Raw genomic sequence first — 25,134 nt, forward strand, 5'->3', positions numbered from 1 at the left:
TAAATGATTACTAAATAAATAACTCCAAAGTCACTGTTAGTTGATGCTTATTACTGTGTTAACAAGAAAACCATTAATAAACAATTACTAAACGGTTAAATTTTAATTCACTGTTGATGTTAACGATTGAACAACTATTACTCAACTGTTAACGCTTTATTCACTGTTACTTAATGTTTATTAATGCATTAACTAATAGGAGTTAATACACTATTACTGTAAAGTGTTGCCAAAAAACATTTGACATTCAGATAAACAGTTTAACAGCAAACAAAACATAATGTATAAAATACACACAACTCATGATTTGCTCTCTGCTATGACTGATTCCGGATACTGTAAACATATTCATGAATGACAGCAGCCATTGTCTCACTTTTTAACAGCCATTCAATCATCCACATGCTTGCAAACTAAAGCCACATTTAATCACAAAAGCAAATGTAGGCTTATTCCATCAGTGATAAACTGATATAAAATATATCAAGGATCATGTCACCTATAACACACACACACATATATATGCAAAACATCCACATAAACTGCTGATGGCAGAATAAAGCAAATATGGATTAAAAACATACTGATTTACAATTACTACCAATATAAATAATAATAATACTTTATATAGCATATAGATGCACCTTTAGAGGAGCAAAATATTTTAAATGATTACCATTTATCACCTTTAAACCTATATATTATTACTCCTGATACACTTTGGCAATTTAAACAAATGATTTAGACATATTCTGCATTCAGATCAAGATTCCCCAATATCTATTGGACACATGGCAGATTTTTATATTTATATATATTTAAAGTGCATCCAGCCAACCTGCAATAACATCACAGGCTGAAAATAAGTTCTCTTAAAAAGCAGGTTTAGTGTTGCTGTTAGTGTCAAAAATCATACACTCTGCAAAGAAGAAAGCTAAAAAGAAAAAGGGGTCTGAATGGTGGAGCCTTCTGCACATTTGTTTCCATCAGTCACATTTTAAAAACAAAAAATAAAACGAATGATTGTAAGAAATATTCATCAGTGAGACATAGCATTATCAAGGTTCGCGCCATCATGGGGTTAAGGCCTGACTGTAAGACAGGCTGTTTGCATTCGAGAGGGGGCGGGCGCTCAGTTATCAAGTACTGGACCAAACATTTACTCCCATGTTCGAGTTTGTCATCACGGTCACACTAATTTTGCTTTTCACCGTTTCCATGTTTTTACCCACCATTCTTGCCTTGCTTGCGCACAAAGCCGAAAAACAGTATTTTAAATTTCAATATGATTTGCCGACATCATTTGAAAAGCTACATGAAACTGACGATTCTTACAAAAGCATGCGATATTTGTGATTTTTAGACGAAGTAGAATGTTGAAGGCAAAGACACGGTCAACTGCCAAATCAATTCAAACGATACAAGGGCTGGATATCCCGCACTGGTCATGAAATGGCGGTGTTTTGGTCATTAGTGTCTTATAATCAGGATAGTCTTATACTTGGACCAATACAGTTTACACTCTCTGGATACACAAAAACAGAGCTCTGTTACAGTAATACATCATTAATACTCCTCCGAATGACTCCCAACTTGCTGATCACATTTTTTCCATTTTCCTGAACCAAATTCAAGTTTGGCTAGTCCGCCGCTAACCGCTAACATGTCTAGTGTGCTACCAGTAACCGAGCAGCTGCAACAACGGAGGTGGGAAAAAAGTGATAAGTAAGTGTGGAACTACGTGGCAAAAAGGATAAATCACATCTTGAAATTGTCAGGAAGGCAGCTGCGAAAAAGTCTGAAACGTGAGGTTAGTGCGCTAGCTCTTTCTGATGGAGTGTGCGCTTAGCAGAACCCACCTGCTATCACGCGAGTTTGATGTTGGACCAGGTGACCTTCCTGCATCTTTAACCATTCCAAGCTGAATGCCAACCTACAAGTTTTAGTTTCTGTGATTTTGCTTTTTGTAAGTTGTCCGAGCGATCGGACACATGTTGGACCATGTCGTCGCTAATTGAGTCGCCTGAAAAAAATCCCGCTTTAATATTTGGTGGCGTCGAGCAGCTGTTCTGCTCTCATCCCTTTTGAGCAAGACACTGCTGTAAATCCCCATTACGGGGTGGAATGGCATCAGTCACTCCTTTCTGCTTATAAAATAACCTGATAGTGGCACAGTTTCGCCGTCGTCTTTGGCAGCAGCACCTCCTTGTCCCCTGCGGAGTGAGAATACAAAGGGACTGCTCCGCTGCTGATATTTTAATGCTCTCACTTGGATTTTAAAACTGTCCGGATGCTTTGTTTCCGCTCTTTGTGAAGCTGTGCAGAGAGATAAACACGTTGTGAGACAGAGATGTACTCTTAAAAAAAAAAACAAAAAAAAAAAGGATCCACACTGATGAAAATCTGACACGTTACCTCTTTATCTTCTCTCTTTGTCCAAATCCTGTGTCGGTTCCTGAGAGGAAGAAAATCTTAACTTAAATAAACAGCTTTAAAATAATTATCATCAGAGAGATATGAAAAAAAAGATGATCCTAGTCAATAGTCCCTCTAACTTAATTTTTTTTAGGAGACACACGTGGTGTTTGGGGAAGAGACACTAAAGTGTCAGGACACAAACCTGCTGGGACTCTGACGTGGACCGGCTCTTCGGCTGCGCCTCTGTGGGAAACGTGGGGACATCAGATATGAGCAGAGTCCGTCTCTCCCGCGCTGGTCTTTCAGACTTAGTCACCCGGAACCTGAGAGTGGACAAAAGACGAGTCGAATTAATCAGTTTTTCTCCCCAAAATTCTGCACGTCAGCTGTTCCACACCACAGCTGGTAAGTGCTGCTTTTTCCTGCACCGACCTGAATTTCACACCACTCTCATCCGCTCTATAGCTCTCATTAAATCAGCAAATGAACATCCATATCCAGGTCACGGTAACCCTCGGTGCACGTGGAGGAGACGGGCCGCACGTCGACGTATTGAGATGCGTTCTCTTTGCATCTTGTCATCAAGTGTCCAACAGAGGTCGTTTCCAGGAACCACCAGGTCCACAACAAAAGCAATGAAGCTTTTCAAGAAAGGCATTCTAAAACATCTTACAGTTTTCATGCTGTAGATTTCATTCTTTACTGTGGTTTTGAGCAGTTGTTTGGGTGAACACTGGCATCACCCAGTCAATAGTAAGAAGCAGCAGGTTGCCCTTTAGTAATCAGCTCAATAAACTAATAGGAAGCGTGCACATTCTTTAAAATATCAGTTCTAACCCACCCCTCTGCTACTTGCAGTTCACTGATATGGACACTACCTCCTCCACTCCACTGCCAAAAGTCACCCTCTGCCTAACAGCTCGAGGTGTCGGTGTCATAAAGGATCCGAGAGCTATGTACCCTTAATCAGCACTCTGATCTTAGAGCCTATGCGTTTTTTTTCTGGATCACTGCTCAGTGCAAAAGGCTAGAATACCTTAAGAAAATTACAGTATTTTCCAGACTATAAGGCAAGGGTTTTTTTTTTAAACACATTTGTCTTTTTCTGCAATTTATATTTCAAAGTGGCTTATATGTCAAAAATCTACTGCATTATAATCTATAGCCACAAGATGGCAATGTCTACAGGTGTAAACTGAAAGTTGCCCTGTATAGTGATCTGAATGAGGTACTGTCTGATCCAACTCTAGACCAGAAGGTGGTGGTAATGCACCATTAAGGTGGATGCGCACATGTAGCTCTGCACTGAAGCATTCTGTGCATCCAAGCACTTATAATGACGTGGCAATAACAAGCAGTTTACTTTGTGTCTCATACATAAATTAGCTCATTAGTTTCTGCTTGCTAATGTGATGTTTCTGTTTGACTAATACAACCTTGGAACATATAGTCCACAAAAATTATGGTTTGACTGACATGTGCACATGCTGGTGCATAATACAAGTTCAAATTATCTCTGACACTGCAGATCTAAAATAGTAAAATCACACCCACCTGCCCACAGACAGAACAGTGACCTCTCCATAGTGGCTGCGCCGCTGCTCCGACCTCCGACTTGACAGCTTCCTCATCAGAGGCCATTTCTTTTGACTGCAGCGGGTGCAGATGTTCTTCTGGCCTGCTGCACCCCCGATGGTGTGCAGGTGGTTGCAGGTGTGCTTGGCGGCTCCCACAGGGGCACCTGGTGACAGGGGCGTCATCGGGGGCGTAGGTGAGCCGGGAGACAAGGAGGTGATCGGAGGACTGGAGGACAGGAAAAATCACATTATTTTAAAGTCTTTAAATCTTGTCACAAAAAAACTCAGCTGAAGCACATTAATTATGAGAGTGTAAATCAGCCACTGAACAATATTTATATAACAGAGGAAGCAAACAAAGTAAAAATGCTTTATAGGTCAGCAGCATTCAAAGATCAAATCGATTAAAAATGACTTTCTTAGATCAGTTGTTGGGCGTGTAGCTCCAAGAAGTGAGACCTGACCTACATTCATTCCAAAAACATTTTCCTTTCATGAAAGGGTAAATAAATTCATTAAACATTCAAACCTTTTATTATTAAGCTCTTTGAATTCTGCAGTGCCTCATTTATCTCAGCTTAACTGCTGCAAGAATGACACATTTATACTTTAACAGCGGGACAAAAATCCCGACAAGCTCTTCGAGAACAATCACTGTGACTCAAGATGAAGCTTCGAGCAATAATAGAAGCAAATTTATGTACGAGCTGGCGTGAGGTGAGACAAGTGATGAGTAGCAAATTTAATATGAAGCAACTACAAAAAATAAAATGAATAAGTAACTGGAATCATTTTATAAAATATTGATACTGTACCAGCTTTGTATTGGTATTAGATGCTTGTGTGCACACAGCACTCTGCACAAATTTCAGGTGCAATTAATTTGCACAAATGTAAATATATTTTTTAAAGAAGAGGAATGAAAAGCTGTTAAATAATATAAATAAGTAAAATGCATGACATTGATTGCTGTTTAAAAATGTATAATTTCTTTCGGGCAGGCTAATACCAACGGTGTTTTCATGTACCAGACAATTGATTTATGCTGAAATGCAAATGTGATTTTTCTCTTCATCAACTGAGGGAGAAGAGGGGAGTGTCTGCTGTATATTCAGGGTCAAGGTGCATCCACAGTCGTAGGTGATGGCTAATATGTACTTGTAATATGAGTGTGTCTTTCAGGACTACAATATGTAGCTCCTGGTGTCTCCCACAAACTTCAAAGATTGGCATGCACTCTATTTTTGCTGCTCAAACTGCATCAGGAGAGATTTTATCATAAAGAGGGCAGCAGAATCACACCACATTGCCCACAATGTCCCGATCACAGCGGATGTTGTTAACAGTCTGGTGACTCAAGCACATTCCAGAACTCTTAATTGTGTTTGTTTCTGGCCATCAAACAGTTCTATATATTTTTGGGGGAGGGTGGGCTTGTGAACATCTGTTCTTGCTTCCTTCATCCCTTCATGGGAAAAAAACAAGTTTTTGTGACAAGGTTGGACAAATTCATTGAGAAACATCATATTTTAAATAATGCTCAGTATGGATTCAGAACAAAACATTCGACGGCTATGGCAATTATGGAATTAACAGAGAAAATATCAACAACAATAGATAATAAGGATTATTTTGTAAGTATTTTTATCGACCTGAAAAAAGCTTTTGATGTTATTGACCACTCAAGATTGCTTCACAAGTTACAACAATATGGAATTAGAGGTATTGCACATCAGTGGGTAAAAAGCTACTTAGAAAATAGAAAACAGTTTGTTCAGATAAATAATACTAAATCAGAATTGTGTAACATTATTTATGGAGTACCACAAACAAGGGTCGGTACTTGGACCCAAACTGTTTATTTTGTATATCAATGACTTTGTGAATGTATCTAAAGTACTTGGCAGCATATTATTTGCTGATGATACAACATTATTTTACTCTGGATCAGATATACAGGAAGTAGTACAAGTGATAAATACAGAGTTGGAAAAAGTTAAACATTGGTTTGATATAAACAGATTGTCACTAAATCTTAATAAGACAAATTTCATATTGTTTAATGACAGAGTGGAAAAAATGATGTCATTAAAAATAGATGGAATGGACATACGTACAAAGGGTAAAAGAAACCAAATTTCTAGGAGTCATGACTGATGAAGATCTTACATGGAAGTCACACATAAATTACACAAAAGGAAAAATAGCGAAAGCCATTGCTGTTTTGCATAAAGTAAAATTTTCGTTGAATAGTTATGGTTTATTAACATTGTACAATTCATTGATTGTCCCATATTTAACTTATTGTGTAGAAATCTGGGGATCAACATGTAAAACTTATACACAACCATTATTTATTCTGCAGAAAAGAGCTTTAAAAATGATTAGCAATAGTCGTTTTAGAGATCCATCTAATCCATTATTCATTAAGTATAAGGTACTTAAATTTCATGATTTAGTTGATTTGAAAATATTACAAACAATGCACCAAGCTAATAAAAATACCTTACCAATAAACATTCAAAATATGTTTGAAAAAAGAGTAAGTAGTTATAATTTGAAAGGAACAGAAGTCTTTAAAAAACCAAGATTAGGAACCAAAGTATTGCAGTGAATGGTGTAAAATTATGGAACAACCTCAATAAAGAAATCAAAGAATCAAGGTCGCTTAAATTATAAAAAAAAAAACATATTAAACTAGATGTATTAAGTAAGTATGAAACTATGAAATAAGTCAGTGGGTTGTGACAAAGTCTAAAATGTAATCTGTTAATAATGTCTAAAATGTTTTAAGTCTAAAATGTAACCTGTTAATGTAATCTTTTAAATAATAGCTAAAATTATGAAATAAGTCAGTGGTATGTGACAAAGTCAAAAAATGTAATCTGTTAAATAATGTTGAATAATGATGCTTAAAATTGAAAAACTGTATTGTAAAAAGGGGCAGAAAATATAAGACTTGTTCTTCTCTCTGCTCCTTTTCATTCAGTGTCTTGTAATGTACTCATTTCTGCTTTTCTTTTTTTTCTTTTTTTTTTTTTAAATCTGAGTCCCTTTTGAAAAGTCCTTGGATAATGGAGCTGATCTCAAGCATGAACATGGACGCACCGTTCAGAAGAGAAGTGACCAACATGATGATCTGAGGAGCCAAAGCAGGCTAGTTTCCACTGTTTATTGCCCTACTGCTGTTTGCAATTAACTCTGTATTTCATTCTCTTTGTGTGCTTTTGATATTTTCAAATGGATTCTAGAAATATGTGGTCTGAAAAAAATTCCTCCCACACAATGGGGGGGGGAATGCTCATCTTTGGAAGATTGTCTTATATTGGGCCCAATTATTACTGACAAAAGAAAAATAAATAAAAGCTGAACTGGCAGAAGCAGGTTTCCATCATATACGTAACTCCACCTCTGGTGGAATTGGAAAGGGGGGAAAAAGTACTGATGGAGTAGTGCTGACAAGAGTGAAAGTCGAGCAAAAAAATCGAGAGTGACGAATAGCGAGTCCAGATCATACTGCACACTCTTTCCCCCCATCTCCCCCCAAGTGTCCTATAAATTAGCCAGTTACCCCTTGTCCCCTTATTCCAGCATCTCTAAGTGATCCACTGGCAGAAAGCCCGACTTGGATGAGCAGAGGGGGAAAAGAAAGATATGAATTGAATGGGGGAAATAAAAAGAAAGACTACAACTTAAGCGATAAAAATGTGAAGGGGGACAGGTGACAGTGTGCATGAAAGCAGAAAATGTGAATTTACAGACGTCTGCAAATTTCAGCAGGATTGAAAGGAGCAAAGCGCCATTAAAATCAAAGTCTTAGCACAGGAAAAACTACTAATTTGATATAGGGAGATGGATGGAGAGATAGAGATACAGAAAGGTAGAGAGACAGACATATATAGACATCAACAATGCACCATTTCTCCAGTCACAGCCACAAAAGCCTGTAAACTCCTTTAGATTTGTTACGACTGTCATCTTGGCTTCCATCAATCTTCTTGTTGCACGGTCAGTTTTTGACAAATGCAGCTTCTGCAAGAAAGACTGATTTCAAAGTATACACTTATAATCACCTAATCGATATGACGCACCTGGTCGCCCCTTCATCAGGCTCAAGAGAGCAACAGGAAACGTGCATGTTCTTTAAAATATCAAGTGTACGTCACCCCTCTGATGCTTGTGGGTCGCTGATATGGATGCTACCCCCTCCACCCCACCATCAAAAATCACTCTCTGACACCCAGGAGTCGGTGTCAGACAGGATCAAATATCTACGTACCGTTAAGCTCTGGCATGACAGAGGGACTTCCTCCAAAACTGTTCTAACATTCTGTACATCATCACAATAGATTAATAAATATTTAACGCCATCTTGCCTCCTGACTCTTTATGGTAGAACCTCATATTCCAGACAAATTTGGCTTCAATATTTTTAATTTATCATGTTGGAGGAATCTGTTTTCACTGCAAGTTTTAAAAAGGTATCATGTCACAAATTTATAAATAAATGACATGCACATGTAATCACAAAAATAGAACATCTCTCCTTCACTGGTATGGTTTTTTTTTTTTCCAACCAGTGGAAGATGAAGCTAAACATACCCCAGTAACTCGACTGACTTCCCGTTCTCCTTCTGTCACATGTCTCCTCCTCCTATCCCTCCATCTGCCTCACTTCCTCCTCCTTTATCTCAGAAATAAAACAGCACTACGCTGGCTCATTTTTTTTCTACAGATGAATAGTCAGGTGGAGAGTGATGACGGCCAACGTGGCACCATCAGCTCTCGTGCTTATAACGCAGAGATCAGTCGGGCTTTACTCAAAACACACCTGAGGACATACAAACACATTCTATGTGATAAGAATATTCTTGCACACTCATCTGTGTCCAGTCTGTCCAAATGTTATCCAAATGAAGATAAAGAGATTAAAAACCAAAGCAAGTACCTTTTAAAATGCCAGTAAATGATCATTTGGGGCACAATCCCCAGTTGTGTGCACTTGAAAAGTAGCAGAAAAAAATTTGCTCTGGCAGCTGAGTTTAGTCACTCTGCTTAGGACACAGGTATGGCATCAAGGAGGCTTGTAGTGCCACATGGTGGCTAATAGTCAACATGGCATGCCTCTGCTGATGAAATTTCATCTTTCAGGAGAAAGAAAAGAAAAACAGGAGAGAATACTCACCCGTCAGAGTCGATGCTGTTTTCATGAACCATCGCTTTGAGGGCGTCTGAGTTGGCTAGACAGAGAGAGAGAGAATGGGGGAGATAAAAGCGGTGCGGGAATTAGCAAACAGAACGCTCCAGTGACTTCAAAAGCCAAGCGCTTATTGAAAGATGACTATAACAGATTAAGTCCTTAGCACAATTAAGCGGCACCGCACATGCAATCAGCGAAGACAGGAAATGGGTTACACACTGAAACTTCAAGGCACCGTGCCAATCAATTAAAAAAAAAAAAAAAAAAAAAAACCTTAATTGAAGTATGTGCCTGAAAATGTTTAATCTGACTTGCAGCTCAATAAGAGGCAGCTATTATTCAAATGTGGCTTCGGCGTACAACCCCAATTCCAATGAAGTTGGGACATTGTGTAAAATGTAAATAAAAACAGAATATGATTTGCAAATCCTCTTCAACCTATATTCAATTGAATACACCACAAAGACAAGATATTTAATGTTCAAACTGACAAACTTTATTGTTTTTGTGCAAATATTTGCTCATTTTGAAATGGATGCCTGTAAAACATTTTAAAAAAGCTGGGACAGTGGTATCTTTACCACTGTGTTACATCACCTTTCCTTCTAACAACACTCAATAAGCCTTTGGGAACTGAGGACACTAATTGTTGAAGCTTTGTAGGTGGAATTCTTTCCCATTCTTGCTTGATGTACAACTTGAGTTGTTCAACACTCCGGGGTCTCCATTGTCGTATTTTGAGCTTCATAATGTGCCACACATTTTCAATGGGCGACAGGTCTGGACTGCAGGCGGGCCAGTCTAGTACCCGCACTCTTTTACTACGAAGCCACACTGTTGTAACACGTGCAGAATGTGGCTTGGCATTGTCTTGCTGAAATAAACAGGGACGTCCCTGAAAAAGGCATTGCTTGGATGGCAGCATGTGTTGCTCCAAAACCTGGATGTACCTTTCAGCATTGATGGTGACATCACAGATGTGTACGTTGCCCATGCCATGGGCACTAACACACCCCCATACCATCACAGATGCTGGCTTTTGAACTTTGCGCTGGTAACAATCTGGATGGTGTTTTTCCTCTTTTGTCTGGAGGACACGACATCCATGATTTCCAAGAACAATTTGAAGCGTGGACTCATCAGACCACATCACACTTTTCCACAATGCATCTGTCCATTTCAAATGAGCTCGAGCCCAGAGAAGGCGGCAGCGTTTCTGGATGTTGTTGATGTATGACTTTCACTTTGCATGATAGAGTTTTAACTTGCACTTGTACATGTAGCAATGAACTGTGTTAACTGACAATGGTTTTCTGAAGTGTTCCTGAGCCCACACAGTAAGATCCTTTACACAATGATGTTGGATTTTAATGCAGTGCCGCCTGAGGGATCGAAGGTCACTGCATTCAATGTTGGTTTTCAGCCTTGCCGCTTATGTGTAGAAAGTTCTCCAGATTCTCTAAAACTTCTGATTATATTATAGACTGTAGATGATGGAATCCCTAAATTCCTTGCAATTGAACATTGAGAAACATTGTTCTTAAACTGTTGGACTATTTTTTCACACAGTTGTTCACAAAGTGGTGATCCTCACCCCATCTTTGCTTGTGAACGGCTGAACCTTTTGGGGATGCTCCTTTTATACCCAATCATGACACTCACCTGTTTCCAATTAGATGGTCTTTGAGCATTCATCAACTTTCCCAGTCTTTTTTTTGCCCCGTCCCAACTTTTTTGAAATGTGTTACAGGCATACATTTAAAAATGAGCAAATATTTGCACAAAAACAATAAAGTTTATCAGTTTGAACATTAAATATCTTGTCTTCGTGGTGTATTCAGTTGAATATAGGTTGAAGAGGATTTGCAAATCAATGTATTCTGTTTTTATTTACATTTTACACAATGTCTCATCTTCACTGGAATTGGGGTTGTATAACGTGCACTAAATAACCAATAGCAACAATAACCGCTACTGTACACTCCCTGCTGAGCGCTGATAGTTCAGATAATTTCCATGTGGATGAACACATGAAAGTATATCAAGAGCAGGTATTTGTCATGCATTTGTGATATGTTGAGAGGTGAAACTTCCCTCACTAAAACTGCCTAGTAGACAGAGATTTACCATACACAACAATAATTTCAAATTTATTTAATTTATATAGTGCCAAATTACAACAAAGTTGCCTCAAGGCACTTCACACAAGTAAGGTCTAACCATACCAACCCCTAGAGGAAGCACACAGGCGACAGTGGTAAGGAAAAACTCCCTCTGATGATTTGAGGAAGAAACCTCAAGCAGACCAGACTAAAAGGGGTGACTATCTGCTTGGGCCATGCTACTGACACAACTGACAATACAAATATACAGGAAATTTTGGGAGGTCATGCTGCTGCACAAGACAGTACGAATACTGTTTATATTTCTTAATGATAGGGGTAAATGAAGTCCAAGACATATTCAGTGACTTGGAAGTATACATGTAGCCATCCTTTTGTGGAGGAAAAATTCCTGTTTCCCCTCATGTCTGCAGGAACAGAGCATTTTAGCGCCAAGGAAAAGTAACGCCATCAGCACAGCCACAGCGCACGGACTAGTTTTTTGTTGTTCTCTGACGTGAGGAATGTTTCCTGCTGTTCACCAACACATGTAGATGAAATACCTGTTGAATACTTTTCATACCAAAGTGACTTGATTTAATAACTGTCATTGTTTTATCGCAAATGTGGGTGTTTTGTGTGTTTAACCAACAAAATGTTGGTTCAGCTTTAAGGATCATTAATTAACAGCCACATAGAGTTCTTGTAAGTTTAAAACAGTTTAAAAATGCTTGATTTGTTTTCCCATCCAGATTTTAATGTTCAAATAGTTAATTAGAATTAAGTATTCATCATATTTTATATTTGTATGTGTTTGACATTTAATGGTAAACATTTCTAAAGTTCCACGATTCTGAGTGTTTTTAGATATTCTCTTGATTTGAGATGAATTTGTTTCTGTGACATATGTAACAGAAATAACCCCACCCCCCCTCAGATTATGAAAAGCCCACCCACACTTTCTCAATAGCCCAGGATTAAAATCACAAAAAACTCTGACATCCAGAGTGAAAACTTGCATCTGACTGAAAAATGAATGGCAGCTTGTCGTTTTGCCTGTCTCTTGCAGTTAATGTGACCAAGGGGTGATGGGGTCCCAGCCATGCTTGACTCAAAGCTTCTTCTGGTAGACAAAATATGTAAGGACACCATGTGCAGCCAAAACATTTTTGTGCATTGTTTGTTTGATAAAATAAAAGGTTTCATATCAGCATAACTAGCGCAGATACAATATGTTCATGAAAGGCGCATATCAGCTGATATCACCTGATTTGAGCGAGAAAACATTTTAAAAATACATTTTGTAATGCAGCAATGAATCCTGATCAGTATGTTCATGATTAAACTTTTTTTCCTTTCTGATTTGAGGTTCTAACTTTGGTGTCAGTCTGTAACAATTTATGGGTGTATTTAACCTTTAAATTAATCATGTAACACTCACATATTTACATTTTAAACTCAGATGCATAGTTTTGTCTGGATGTCCTGTAGATGACAGGGTTTCCCATGTGATCAGCCACAGAGCCTGTACCTAATTTTATGGACTTTTCAGTTTCTGTTCAGTTATATTTGATTCATTTCAGCACCTCTACTTCATGCAGTAGCTATTTGTACATGCCAAGTCCATCAGCATGAATGCACATAGAAAACTGCTGCATTTCTTGCATTGATCGTCAATCGTACAGTATGGTGGCCCTGAAGTGTTTCAAAACACAACAGAAAATGCAAGCGCAATTCAGGAAACGTAACACTGGTTTTGTAATTGCACTGTCTCTCAAGAGGTAAAATTAGGACACAGTTCTGGCAATGCATGTCGCATCTTCACTGCATCTCTGCTGACAAAAGAATTTCCTAAAATGCTGGTGGTTTCTGCAGTGAATTTTCTTGAAAATTTATGTTTACCAAGATGCTATTTCCTGAAATAATGTTTTGTTTTGCAAATCCTCAATTATGAATAAATAGGGTATTTTCCAGAGTATACGTTAAACCTTTATCTGTATTGTGAGCTCTTTTATTTAGAGTACATGGTATAATTGGCATCTATATGTTAAATGCCAAGTGGCCTCTGGGTACCTGTGTGCGTGCGTGTATGGCTTCAATCACGGAGAAACTGGGGAGAGCTGACATTTGCCATTTGGTATTTTGGGTCAAGGATGAATGTCCCAAAAATGGAAAGTTGATATTTTCGGAGAAATTAGGGATATTAAGTAAAAAACAGTCAACAACGGAGGTTGATAATTAAATTGTGGACTACCACCTTTCCAGCAGGGGGCAGTAAATCATCATCTTTATATATACATTTGGTATGTTTGTATTTTGGGCCAAGGATGAACACCATGAAAACGGAAGGTTGACAGAACTAATATTTTTGGAGAAATTAGGGATATTATGTAACAACAGATGTTGATATCACCATTAATCAGTTCCTGGTAACCAGACAAGCTCTGAACAAAGGTAATATTTCAGCTTTACCCATTACAAAACATGACATCACCTACATTTGCCAAATAATATTTAGTTAAGATTTAGTTAGTATTTAGTGAGCTATTTCTTTGAATGTTATTTGATACCAGGTCCATTAATGTTACACAGACATGGTACGTCATGATTTGTGTACATCACGCTCTATAGAATTCCGCTTGTAACAGAACCACCTTGGAACTACGCCATGACTTAGAGTACACTGACTTACAATATATCTTGGTTTGAACACTTCAAGCAGTAGCTAACAGTTCCAAAAAATCTCTCTCTCAGTTGCTGTGTGTCACGTTTTGGTGTACATCGCGTTTGTGTATCAGGTACTGAACCGGAAATACGGGCACACCATTGGAAGAGTATTAATTTTAAGGAAGTAGACTAGTCAAAGTATGGTCCAATCTTCAAAAATGCATTTTCTTTTTACCCGCGGAAAGGTAATCTGACTATTGATTCAGCTGTGTCTCCACACTGAGCAGGTTTTAAGCTCTGAAACTTCACAGGTTAATACTCCAGACAGTACCCTTTAAAATGATATATTACATTACATGTTTCAAGGTACTTCATTTTCTACCCTAGGGTGCCCAGAATCTGTACGTGTTCCTATGCTAGGAGCCAAAACTCCCATTTTAATTTCCTGCACTTTCAGTTAAAAAGTTTGCATAATTTATTACCACCCTTCAAAAATGTGAGCTACCTATTTAATAAACACTACCCAATTTACAGCCCATGGATCCCCATGGGCAAAGCACTAGTTCATTGTTAAATAGTTATTATAATTACTACTATAACAAACTTGTGATTTTTCCGTATGTAAGTCACACTGGAGCATAGGCTGCACTTCAGGGAATGACTATACTACTCCTTCAACAGGAATGCAACAATACTACTCCAACTGCCGCACAATTATGTAACCGTGCCGATATCCTTTGTAACCCACATTCATAAATTTCCCTCCAAATCCGACTGGCCTCAAGTTGTCCTTCCACAGAAATTTGTACAAGTCAAAACCTTTTCCCAAGTGTGCGATCGTGCGGATACACATTTCCTTCCTTGAAGCCCTGTGAAAATGTGTTCAAAACAATAAGCAACTTTGTGGGAAGATGGCTAGTGAAAGCTGAGCGCTTACAGAGCTCCTTTTAACCGTGGCGTGTTCACAAAGCATCAATGAGGAAATCACAAATGTTGCCATCTTAAATTACACAAACTGTTAACCATTTCAGCGTGCTTTGTTGCATGCATTTTATTTACAATACTTAAGGACATAGGTCTATAATAGTGCAGCAGATAACTGAAACAATCATGCAAATGGTGATAAAAGCATCAAATTCGGCAGAAATACTCTTTAAACACTCCTCTTTTGAAAAAACAGATTGGCCACTTGACTTTTCAATCGGTGGTCAGGTAGGGGGTTGATTGAAGAATTACACAGAGGTCAAAATTAAAAGATGCTCCAATCATATTGAAAAATATTCCACATTATTTGCCTGATCATGAAGATTCCAAAAAGGTATAGTTTGGACTATCTGTGACTGAATTCTATGGAGTTACGGGATAAAAACAGCAAGAATGGTGACAAAGATCAGAATCATTTTCTACAGGGGTCAAAAGTTAAAGTTGCTCCAATTTTGGTAAAAAGTGATGCACATTATTGGCTGAGCTAATAGGATTAATAAATGGAATAGTTTTGACAGTATTGAATGCTTAGTCTCAAAAGTAAAGGTCAAACAAGGTCTACGTCTATTGGATTCTATGACATGTGACATATGTTACCCCATAATGTGATAAGTAAGGATGATATATGGTCCAAACTATTCCTGTTTAAAACCGTGTTAACTCAACTAGTAATTTGCATTACCTTTTACCAAAATTGGAGCCACTTTAACTTTTGACCCCTGCATAAACCGACACTGACCTTTGTCACCATTCTTCAATCAATCAATCAATTTTATTTATATAGCGCCAAATTACAACAAACAGTTGCCCCAAGGCGCTTTATGTTGTAAGGCAAGGCCATACAATAATTACGTAAAAACCCCAACGGTCAAAACGACCCCCTGTGAGCAAGCACTTGGCGACAGTGGCAAGAATTCTTGCTGTTTTTATCCCATAACTCCATAGAATTCAGTTACAGACCGTCCAAACTATACCTTTTTGGAATGTTTATTATCAGGCAAATAATGTGGTATAGGTTTCAATATGATTGAAGCATCTTTTAATTTTGACTCCTGTGTAATTCTTCAATTGATCTCTGCCTGAATGCCGACTGGAAAGTCAAGTCGCCAATCGGTTTTTTCAAAAGAGGATTGTCTGAGGAGTATTTCTGCTGAATCTGATGCTTTTATCACCATTTACAGGATTGAGCTCTAAATATTGTCTTATCTGCTGCACTATAAGTTCTGGGATGGGGACATAATGGCACGGTAAAATAAATGTACAAGACATACACTAGTGAGGGAAGCCACCAAGACACCCATAACACCTCTGAAGGAGTTATAGGTTTTGGTGGCTGTGACTGGAAGAAACTAGGTGTTGTGCAAGTTTTGTCTGTTGTATCACCAATTATACAGCGTCATTATACAGTGGAACTTGGAAGGGTTTTAATGCAAAAAAAACCCCAAAAAAAACATGTAGTCTAGACGCCGGTCTCCCATGTGCCTTCAGGCGAAGTGCAGCTGAAAAGTCACGTTTATAATAAATAAATACTCTAAATAAGTTACAAAATAATAATAACCACTCAACCAAAATTACAAACAAATAACTTGTGTGCACATAACTGGCGCGCGCACGGCTCAAACACAAGTACCTTCATTTTTCATGATGTAGTGGACAATCTGTCCCACCGTGTCATTGTTTTCACTGAGGTTGTCATCTGGAAGAAACCACACAGAGAAATGCTTCTATTAGAAAGTGTTTCACTAAAACCTACACACACAGACATGGTGTCTCCAAACGAGAACAGCCAGATTTAGGTTAAACGTGGTTCCAGTGAAACAATCTTCCAAATGGCATCAGGCAGTAATTAGCTAAAACAAACAGTGACACCACATGCCTTGCGCGTGCATGCGTTTTGACAAATAATTTAACGGTTTACACCTTTACTGAGGCCACACAAGGAGCTACAGTATGTGTGCAATTTCATGTAAATGTGCCCAAAGCAACTTCAAGGTTGGACACTGACCAAGATCTAAAGTAAGAATTATTAGTCAGTTAGTCTGAAGAACTTATTACTATTATTAACATGTTTTGTCAAAGACTACAGGTGATGAGACATGTTGTGACATCCCACAAATGTTTGCTCGAGGGGAAGAAAAAAGCAAGTCAAGGAGCCTAGTTCAGCGTTTCTCAGTCCTGGTGTTCAGAACACAACGTATTGCACATTTTTCATTTGTCCTTGAACTAATCAGAGCAGCTCAGTCAGCTGTGTTCTGCTAATCAACAGCTGACTGAGCTGCTTTGAACAGTTTGGGGACAAATGTAAAACATGTAGTATTTGGGGTCATGAACACCAGGACTGAGAAACGCTGAACTAGTTAGCATTTTTGGCTATAACCTGATTGCATAAAATAGTTTCCTTCAAATAAGGCTCCGCCTAGCTGGCAGCATCGTGTCCACTTGTCTCTTATCACTGTAAAATGTACGCTCTGACTGAAAAATGAATGGCAGCTTGTCGCTTTGCCTGTCTCTTGTAGTTAATGTGACCAAGGGGTGATGGGGTCCCAGCTATGCTTGACTCAAACTATGTAAGGACACCATGTCTAGCCAAAACATTTTTGTGCATTGTTTGTTTGATAAAATAAAAGGTTTCATATCAGCATAACTAGCGCAGATACAATATGTTCATGAAAGGCGCATATTGGCTGATATCATCAGCCAAGAAATGTATCTGGCAAATGTCCTCAGGCTTCCAGTTTGGCGCTTTATTTCCTCAGTTATGAGCATCTGTTCCTATCCTAGAATTATTTGGTATGTCATTGCTGCTTTTACATTTCACAATCAGCTTAAAAAAAAAAAAATGTCAAGACTGTAGTTTGCAATACCTGGGTGAGCAAGAGAGAGAAAGAGAAACGTGATCTTTGTGGGGGGGGGGGGGGGGGGGGGGGGGGGGGGGGGGGGGGGGGGGGGTGGGGGGGGGGGGGGGGGGGGGGGGGGGGGGGGGGGGGGGGGGTGGGGGGGGGGGGGGGGGGGGGGGCATGGAAGTACTTTAGTTTGATGAGTGACATCACACATACGCAGTGGGGCTTTTTTTAAACCCTCCCTGTTCTTTTGTTTGGACACGTGAGAGAAAATGGGTTGGGCGTCTTCGGAAAACATCCACGAAGACAAAGAGAAGAAAAAGCACAAAGAACTTTCAAAGATACTTGAATACTGTTCTGCTAACAGAGGAGAAACCAGCTATACGCCTCTAAGGAAAAACAACAAGCAGCGTTAAAGGTTTAAAATGGACTGGATTCATTGTTTGGATCAATATAGAAAATAATGTAGATGCATCAAAGCTGTCATCCATTCTGTTCTATATAGCTAGGTCCATAAGTATTGGGACAGTGTGTAAGACTCTGCAAGACGTAGACTAGTGAGGGAAGCCACCAAGACACACATGACACCTCTGAAGGAGTTATAGGCTTCTGTGGCTGTGACTGGAAGGAACTAGGTGTTGCGCAAGTTTTGTCTCTGCATCAGCAACTGGTGACACAACTTGCGGTCTCCCGTGTGCCTTGTGGAAAAGTGCAGCTGAAATTTCACATCTTTATAAGAAATAAATACTCTAAATATGTCATTTAAAAAAACCTCAACCAAAACTACAAACAAATTACTGTTATGTGCACATAGCTGGTGCGCGCATTACTAAAAAAAATAAAAATGTTTTCTACTGTGCAGCATTTATTTTTAGCATGCACACTCGAGGTGGGCGATACCAGGAATTTTGGTATTGATCCGATACCAAGTAAATACAGGCCCAGTATCGCCGATACTTTTTCATATTTAAGCTTCATAGATCCAAAGGATCCAAAAGACCTCGGACAGAACTTCACCAAACATTGTACGTGACAACAAAATACTTTATTATCACAATCAACATTTTTGTTTAAAAAATATCACTCAACACAACTTAAAACAAAATCTCCTGAGGTAGAGGGCTGACAAACTACAATACAAGGGTGCGCTGCTCCATGTTGTGTGACACAGCGCAGCGCTGCTCTTACAAAGAGTAGACTTTGATGAATCTGCGTGCGCAGCAGTCAGTGCGTGCGGGAGAGAAAATAAGTTTGAGTATCGATCTTTTTACACGAGGATCATTCAATATCAATACCAGCGTTGGTATCGATATTAGTATTGATCCACCCACCTGTAATGCACACGTGCAACAAACAGCTTTCATGTTCATATCTTACAATAGGTCGATAACGGAATTATCCTGAAGGCTAATCTATTCCCAAAGTTTTGACCTATGAAGGTGTTTTGTCATGTTTGAGGAATGCAGAAATTGGTGACAGCTGATCTTTTCTACTGGGGTATTTGGTAGAGAACCATCGCACCAACTCTCTCATTACATTCAACCATCTCCACCTACATTACCCGCGTGTACCCGCTTATTGCAGTCTGGAATCTTATACTCAAACTGTGAATCTCACCTCACATGAGCGTGACACCAACATGGAAAATCTTATACAGCTGAATGAGTCATTTGGAGATGCGGACGAACACAGTAGCCTCTTCTGCATTTACTTTTCCTGTGACTGAGACGCAGTAACGCCCGAACAGCGAGTTAAGCGTTTCACCGCACACTGGAATTAGCACTGTTTATGGAGCGACTGTATTCTCACGAGGATTAGACGTTTATGCGGCGCTCACCTGTGCTGAGCTCGGGATCCTTTTCCAACCCTTCAAGCTCATCCAGGTCTTTCTCGGCCTCGGTGGTGCATCGATAGCCCTTCCTCTTCAGCACATGGCAGATCACCACCCCTACCAAGCCCAGCAGGAAGAAAACCGGCACAAGGACAAAGGCAGCGTTGATCTCCGCTCCTACACCTTCATCGTTCCCCCCATCTGTCGTCTGATTACCTGAAAAGCGGAAACGGAGTTTAGAATACATGTTGTCAAAATATCAAAAGTATTATCCTCTGGCTAAATGATCGACCCCAGTCATCCAACACCATACCTGATCGATTGATTAGCATTTAATACTAAGAGTCAACTGCGTTTGGAAATACCAAAGCATCACAACAAAAGACAGAGAACACAAAAAACAAAGGTTAAAACGGCCTTGATGGGAATCCGGGCCGAACAGCTGGCAGGATTTAAATATCATCGGCAGCGGCACGGCAGAGCTTTCATGTTTTTTCTCCAAATCAATTCAGTCCACTTCTGAAGCATAAACACGGTTGACACGGAAACGGGCAGAATGTCGAATGTGCACCGCGAAGTTGGAAAACACAGTGGTAGTGTCTGGAATGTGGGTTGAAAGGGTGGAATAAATGAATGGCTGAGTTAGCGGCGGGAGAGCTGGAGCGCGACTGTCATGCCACCGACCAGCTGAGTCACTTACTACAAATTTGTTATCTTCCCAACCCTGCTTTTTGGAAATTCAGCTTTATGAAAGAACACTGTGATAACAGCCCTGAACAACAGCTGTACATCCTGTGCTAAAAAAAAAAACCTGCTGGTAATGCCGAGGAAGACCAGATTCTTTCATTAACGTGATTACAAATCTTCCCAGCGTGCCAAGTGGGAAAGTACAAGTACAAGAACTGGCTGTTTGTGAGGAAAAATAATAAGAAAAAACTCAATGAACATAAAATTTCCTCTTCTGATCTGATCCAAGCCTTTCACTCATTCCCACTCCCATCCACAAACGATGGACTTTGGAGTAATTATGGAGCAGAGAGTCAATCAAATCAAATCAATTTTATTTATATAGCGCCAAATCACAACAAACAGTTGCCCCAAGGCGAAGAAACCTCCAGCAGAACCAGGCTCAGGGAGGGGCAGTCTTCTGCTGGGACTGGTTGGGGCTGAGGGAGAGAACCAGGAAAAAGACATGCTGTGGAGGGGAGCAGAGATCGATCACTAATGATTAAATGCAGAGTGGTGCATACAGAGCAAAAAGAGAAAGAAACACTCAGTGCATCATGGGAACCCCCCAGCAGTCTAAGTCTATAGCAGCATAACTAAGGGATGGTTCAGGGTCACCTGATCCAGCCCTAACTATAAGCTTTAGCAAAAAGGAAAGTTTTAAGCCTAATCTTAAAAGTAGGAGGGTGTCTGTCTCCCTGATCTGAATTGGGAGCTGGTTCCACAGGAGAGGAGCCTGAAAGCTGAAGGCTCTGCCTCCCATTCTACTCTTACAAACCCTAGGAACTACAAGTAAGCCTGCAGTCTGAGAGCGAAGCGCTCTATTGGGGTGATATGGTACTGTGAGGTCCCTAAGATAAGATGGGACCTGATTATTCAAAACCTTATAAGTAAGAAGAAGAATTTTAAATTCTATTCTAGAATTAACAGAATAGAATTTGTCATATTCTCGCTGCACTCTGACAGCTGTCTGGGTGACCCTAATGTGTTCGATCAACATTTGTACCACATTCGGGGGCTTACTGCGCACAGCGTGTGCACGATTCACTTGGAATCATCGCAGCACAGACTGTCTGCCGCAATTCTTATTCCCTTCCAGATGCAGCACGAATTATAGCTTTTTGGACATTCCACCTGGGTCGGCTTGATTCTTGCTAAGTGTGACGGGGCCCTAAATACTTTCGGTCCTGGTCCCTTGAGCCAAAACATCTCTGTGGTGACATGTACAAATGTGATGAATATGCAAACATGTACATTGGAACATATACTTTCATATTTTGTTAAGCGTCCAGTTGGTCTTGAATATAAACATCTTCACCTTTTAGCATATAGATAGATTTCAGTTTGTACCCCTTTTTGATGTTACATGGCTACAGTTGTGTAAGATGTGAAACGAAAGTTCTCCAACTTCTCTATGTGATGCAATCATAAAAATATGCCTCCCAACAACACAAAAGGAGAAGATTACTTCACGTTATTCACAAACATGTCTGGTTGGCTGACCGTCTGGCTGCTGATGCATTTAAACATTAATGCGCTTCCATTGTACTGGGTCTGTGGTGCATCAGACTAAACACGGGGATAACGACTGGTGTGTGGTGCTGAGCGACCGCGCTGTGACCTTTTGTATGTCTACACTACATGTCGAGATCCCGTGATGAATTCCGCAGTAGCAGTCCGTCCTGACTGGTACGGCGCTGAGAGTTTCAAATGAGATGAGTCACATCATCGCAGCCCACTACGAGGACTGTGTGAAACATTCTCTACAAATGTGCTGAACATCCTGTTTAAGGAGGTGCGTAATAAAACAGATAGCGGTTGTAACTTGTACCGCGATAAAAGTTCTTAATCTTCAGAATCCAGCTCCCAATTTAAGTCAGAAACACCATCTTTAGTTTTCAATCCCAAAAAAGCACACTTCATTACAGATGCCACTCTTAATATTTCCCGGCTTTTGATTGGCTGAGGGCACCTATCTTAGTCAGTTAGTAGTGGGTGGAGCAAAGATGGCTGGCGTTGGCGATCCTTTTGCAGTAAAGAGTTACTCCATGACAAGACAACAGATAGACGCTGCAGCCTGTCGCAGGAAAGTTTGTATGAAATATGAAGATTCTGTCATCTTGATCTTAATTGGGCCAACAGTTAATATGTTATGAGCTAAAAACACAAAGATGACCAGATGTTCAATGCGTTTCAGAAGGCTGTATATTTGTAACCATTGGCTCAAACTGCATTATATTTGTTAATCTGGTCAATCTGGCTTGTGATTAGTAAGTAAATCATTTAATAATGTAATTTAGAAAAAGCATTTCAAAAACTTTAGCACCAAAATTCAGGGTGTTTAACTAAATTTAACAAGAGATCTGTGAGCATGTCACAAAGACACACCCCTGGCACTGCCATATTAACTGCTTGCATGCATTATTATTTAAATTAAATTGTTCAACCTTTGCACTCAGGGATGAGAGTGGCCCATCAAAAAAATAAATAAAATAAATGAAATAAGGTAATATATGGTATCCACGCCTGCTGTGGGATATGGGTAAATCTGTATGGGACAAGAACAAAGAGGCTTATGATCTCATATAAAAACAAAGCCCTGGTCCCATCGAATAATGAGCCATGTAGCGTGTTCTAGTTATTCAACAAACATTAGAGAATAGTGGCTCTTCAAGGCACAATATTCTGCTAACGAGGCTCACCTCTGAGCGTGGCACTAATTTTGAGAAGTTCAAAATTTAGCAAAAAACAGCATAGGCCAGTTTGTGTTCAGGAAACTATGAGGACAAATGAAGATTTTAGAGGCATTTTAGTGGGAGGACGAGGCTGTTAGAAGCTCATTATCCGAGTACCTGGTGACTACGAGGACAGGACAGGCTATTTTGGCTCCGTACTCTTGCGCACTTCTTCGTGACAATCCCACCCACTATTAAAAAAAAATATTTCGTAGCGGATTCATCATTTTCTCTCAGAAAACACCTCTAATCACTTCTGGAATCGCAGAGAACCATTTCAGCTGCAGCTTTTTTTTTTCTCCCTCTCTCTCCTGTGCTTCATGAGGTGGAGAACATATTTGGAACAGTCTAAAAGGTAATTCTTTGTAATGTTTTTATTGTAATAGCTTGGTAAAACAGTTGCATGTTCATTCCGTCTTATGAGCATCTGTAAAAGTATGTTTATGACGGACTTAATAGCTCATTATAAACGATCAGATGAGCTGCGCTGTGATGCGGGGCAATGTCTCGCACTCAGTGTTTTCTCATTGTTTGCACAATGTTCATATATGTGGCTCATTATTCGAACAATCACTGAAATTTCTGACAAATCCATACATGGCTCCTTATTCGTGGCTTTATTATTTGGTGAGACCAGGGCTTAACTCGGGAGCAAAACATGCAAAGTTCTAAAAATGTGTTTTTAGTGCACTGATGAGATTTTGAGATTGCAAAATCGCATACTTGGACTTCCATCAGGATCAAATTAAGACTCTGGGTTGGAAACAGAATACCAACCATAACCTGTGCATCCCACACCAATGCATTTGTAACTGACAAAAAAATAAAATCAACTACACTCATGGCTACCAAGGGATGATAAAAACAACCAATCCTCTAAGTGGTGACAATCAAAAGAGGGTCTTAATGAAATACAATCCTGCTCAAATTCCACCTTGTCTAAAATGCATGCATTTAGGATGTCCAGTTCAAATTTGGTGAAGGTCTGTTATCATGAGCACAAGAAATGTCGTCGTGGTAAAACCTCTGTACCGTGGAAGACCGTCTCTTGGTTGATTCCTGGGATGGTGGAATTCAACATCTAAGGTTGGTTAAGATGCGTGGTTTGTTTCATGTGGGAATGTCGTTACACGCCAACAAACACACGGTTCTAGACAGATCATTGGCTGAGATGATCGTGCTCTGAGAACCTGCTGAAGCATGATCAGCCGTTGAGGACCTCTTGTTTCCAAAGCCCCGACAGCCGTTTCTGTTCAGGATTCCTTGTAGGCCTTTACGGTTACCGTAGCAACCACGGAACACACGCGAGGTCCCCACCATATTTCACCTCAACATGCAGTCCCCTACGTGATCGGTGTGACGATTTCGGTGTTGGATTCTGACACCACACAAGAAGCACATGGTCACAGTGAATAAAGTCTACCGAACCCTAACTTTTTCAGACAGTTGCACAAAACGTGAGAAATGCACTTAAATGATTGCTTACTGCCTATAAAATAATTAGATTTTTTTATTTTTATTTTTTTGCAATTTATTCAATGTATCCTGATCATTTTAATCATTTTATTTCATAAAAAACAAATAATTTTAAATTCAGTCGCATCATTCCTGAGCGCATTAAAAACGCCCCTTTCGTACGTTAGAATTTTACGTTTTAATTTATTTTCAGGCTATTTTCCCAAACTTTTTGGTAGGTTCTACCCTGCCAAACGTAAACGTACAGAATTTCCCACGCGCCAAGTATTTTTCGTGTTATTCTCTCGCAACACACGAAGTATATAAAAGGAACCGAGCGCTGCTACATTATTGCGTTCTTACTTACACAAGAAAGAAGAGAAAAGCAGAATGAAACTTACTTGAACCGACGTTTAAATCGGCCATTGATGGTGAGGAAAAGCTGCACACCAGCGATCCTAAACTGACCGCTAAAGGCTCCGAGTGGCCGAAGGAGGGACTCGGTTGGGGAAAATTTTTTTTAAATAAACAAAATTAAATAAATAAATAAGTAAATAAACCACTTCCTGATTCGCAGCGAGCGGACACGCCCTGTTCTT

The 25,134-nt window shown here is 39.7% G+C and overlaps 1 protein-coding gene across 2 annotated transcripts; it reads right to left on the minus strand.

Annotated features, from left to right (window-relative positions):
- Window positions 1-243: 243 nt before the first annotated feature.
- On the minus strand, window positions 244-25,134 carry rell1 (RELT like 1). 2 transcript variants are annotated; one of them, XM_034164529.1, is made up of 8 exons: window positions 24,937-25,134; window positions 19,626-19,835; window positions 16,579-16,644; window positions 9,181-9,235; window positions 3,973-4,221; window positions 2,621-2,741; window positions 2,431-2,455; window positions 244-2,318 (listed from the first exon to the last, which is right to left on the minus strand). In XM_034164529.1, the coding sequence occupies exons 1-8, from the start codon at window positions 24,959-24,961 to the stop codon at window positions 2,266-2,268; spliced, it is 804 nt and encodes a 267-aa protein (XP_034020420.1). In that variant the 5' UTR covers window positions 24,962-25,134; the 3' UTR covers window positions 244-2,265. The 2 variants fall into 2 exon arrangements, with proteins under 2 accessions (XP_034020420.1, XP_034020421.1); XM_034164530.1 differs by having other exon boundaries at window positions 244-2,316; window positions 2,416-2,455; window positions 24,937-25,084.

The sequence above is a fragment of the Thalassophryne amazonica genome, chromosome 23 (assembly GCF_902500255.1).
Source record: "Thalassophryne amazonica chromosome 23, fThaAma1.1, whole genome shotgun sequence".
NCBI lineage: Eukaryota > Metazoa > Chordata > Actinopteri > Batrachoidiformes > Batrachoididae > Thalassophryne > Thalassophryne amazonica.

Coding starts and splice junctions, on each gene's coding strand:
- rell1 (XM_034164529.1), bottom strand. CDS start 24,961: ATGGCCGATTTAAACGTCGGTTCAA. Junction 2,742..3,972: donor ACTGTTCTGTCTGTGGGCAG/GTGGGTGTGATT, acceptor GTCCACTCTCAG/GTTCCGGGTGACTAAGTCTG. Junction 2,456..2,620: donor CCACGTCAGAGTCCCAGCAG/GTTTGTGTCCTG, acceptor TCTTCCTCTCAG/GAACCGACACAGGATTTGGA.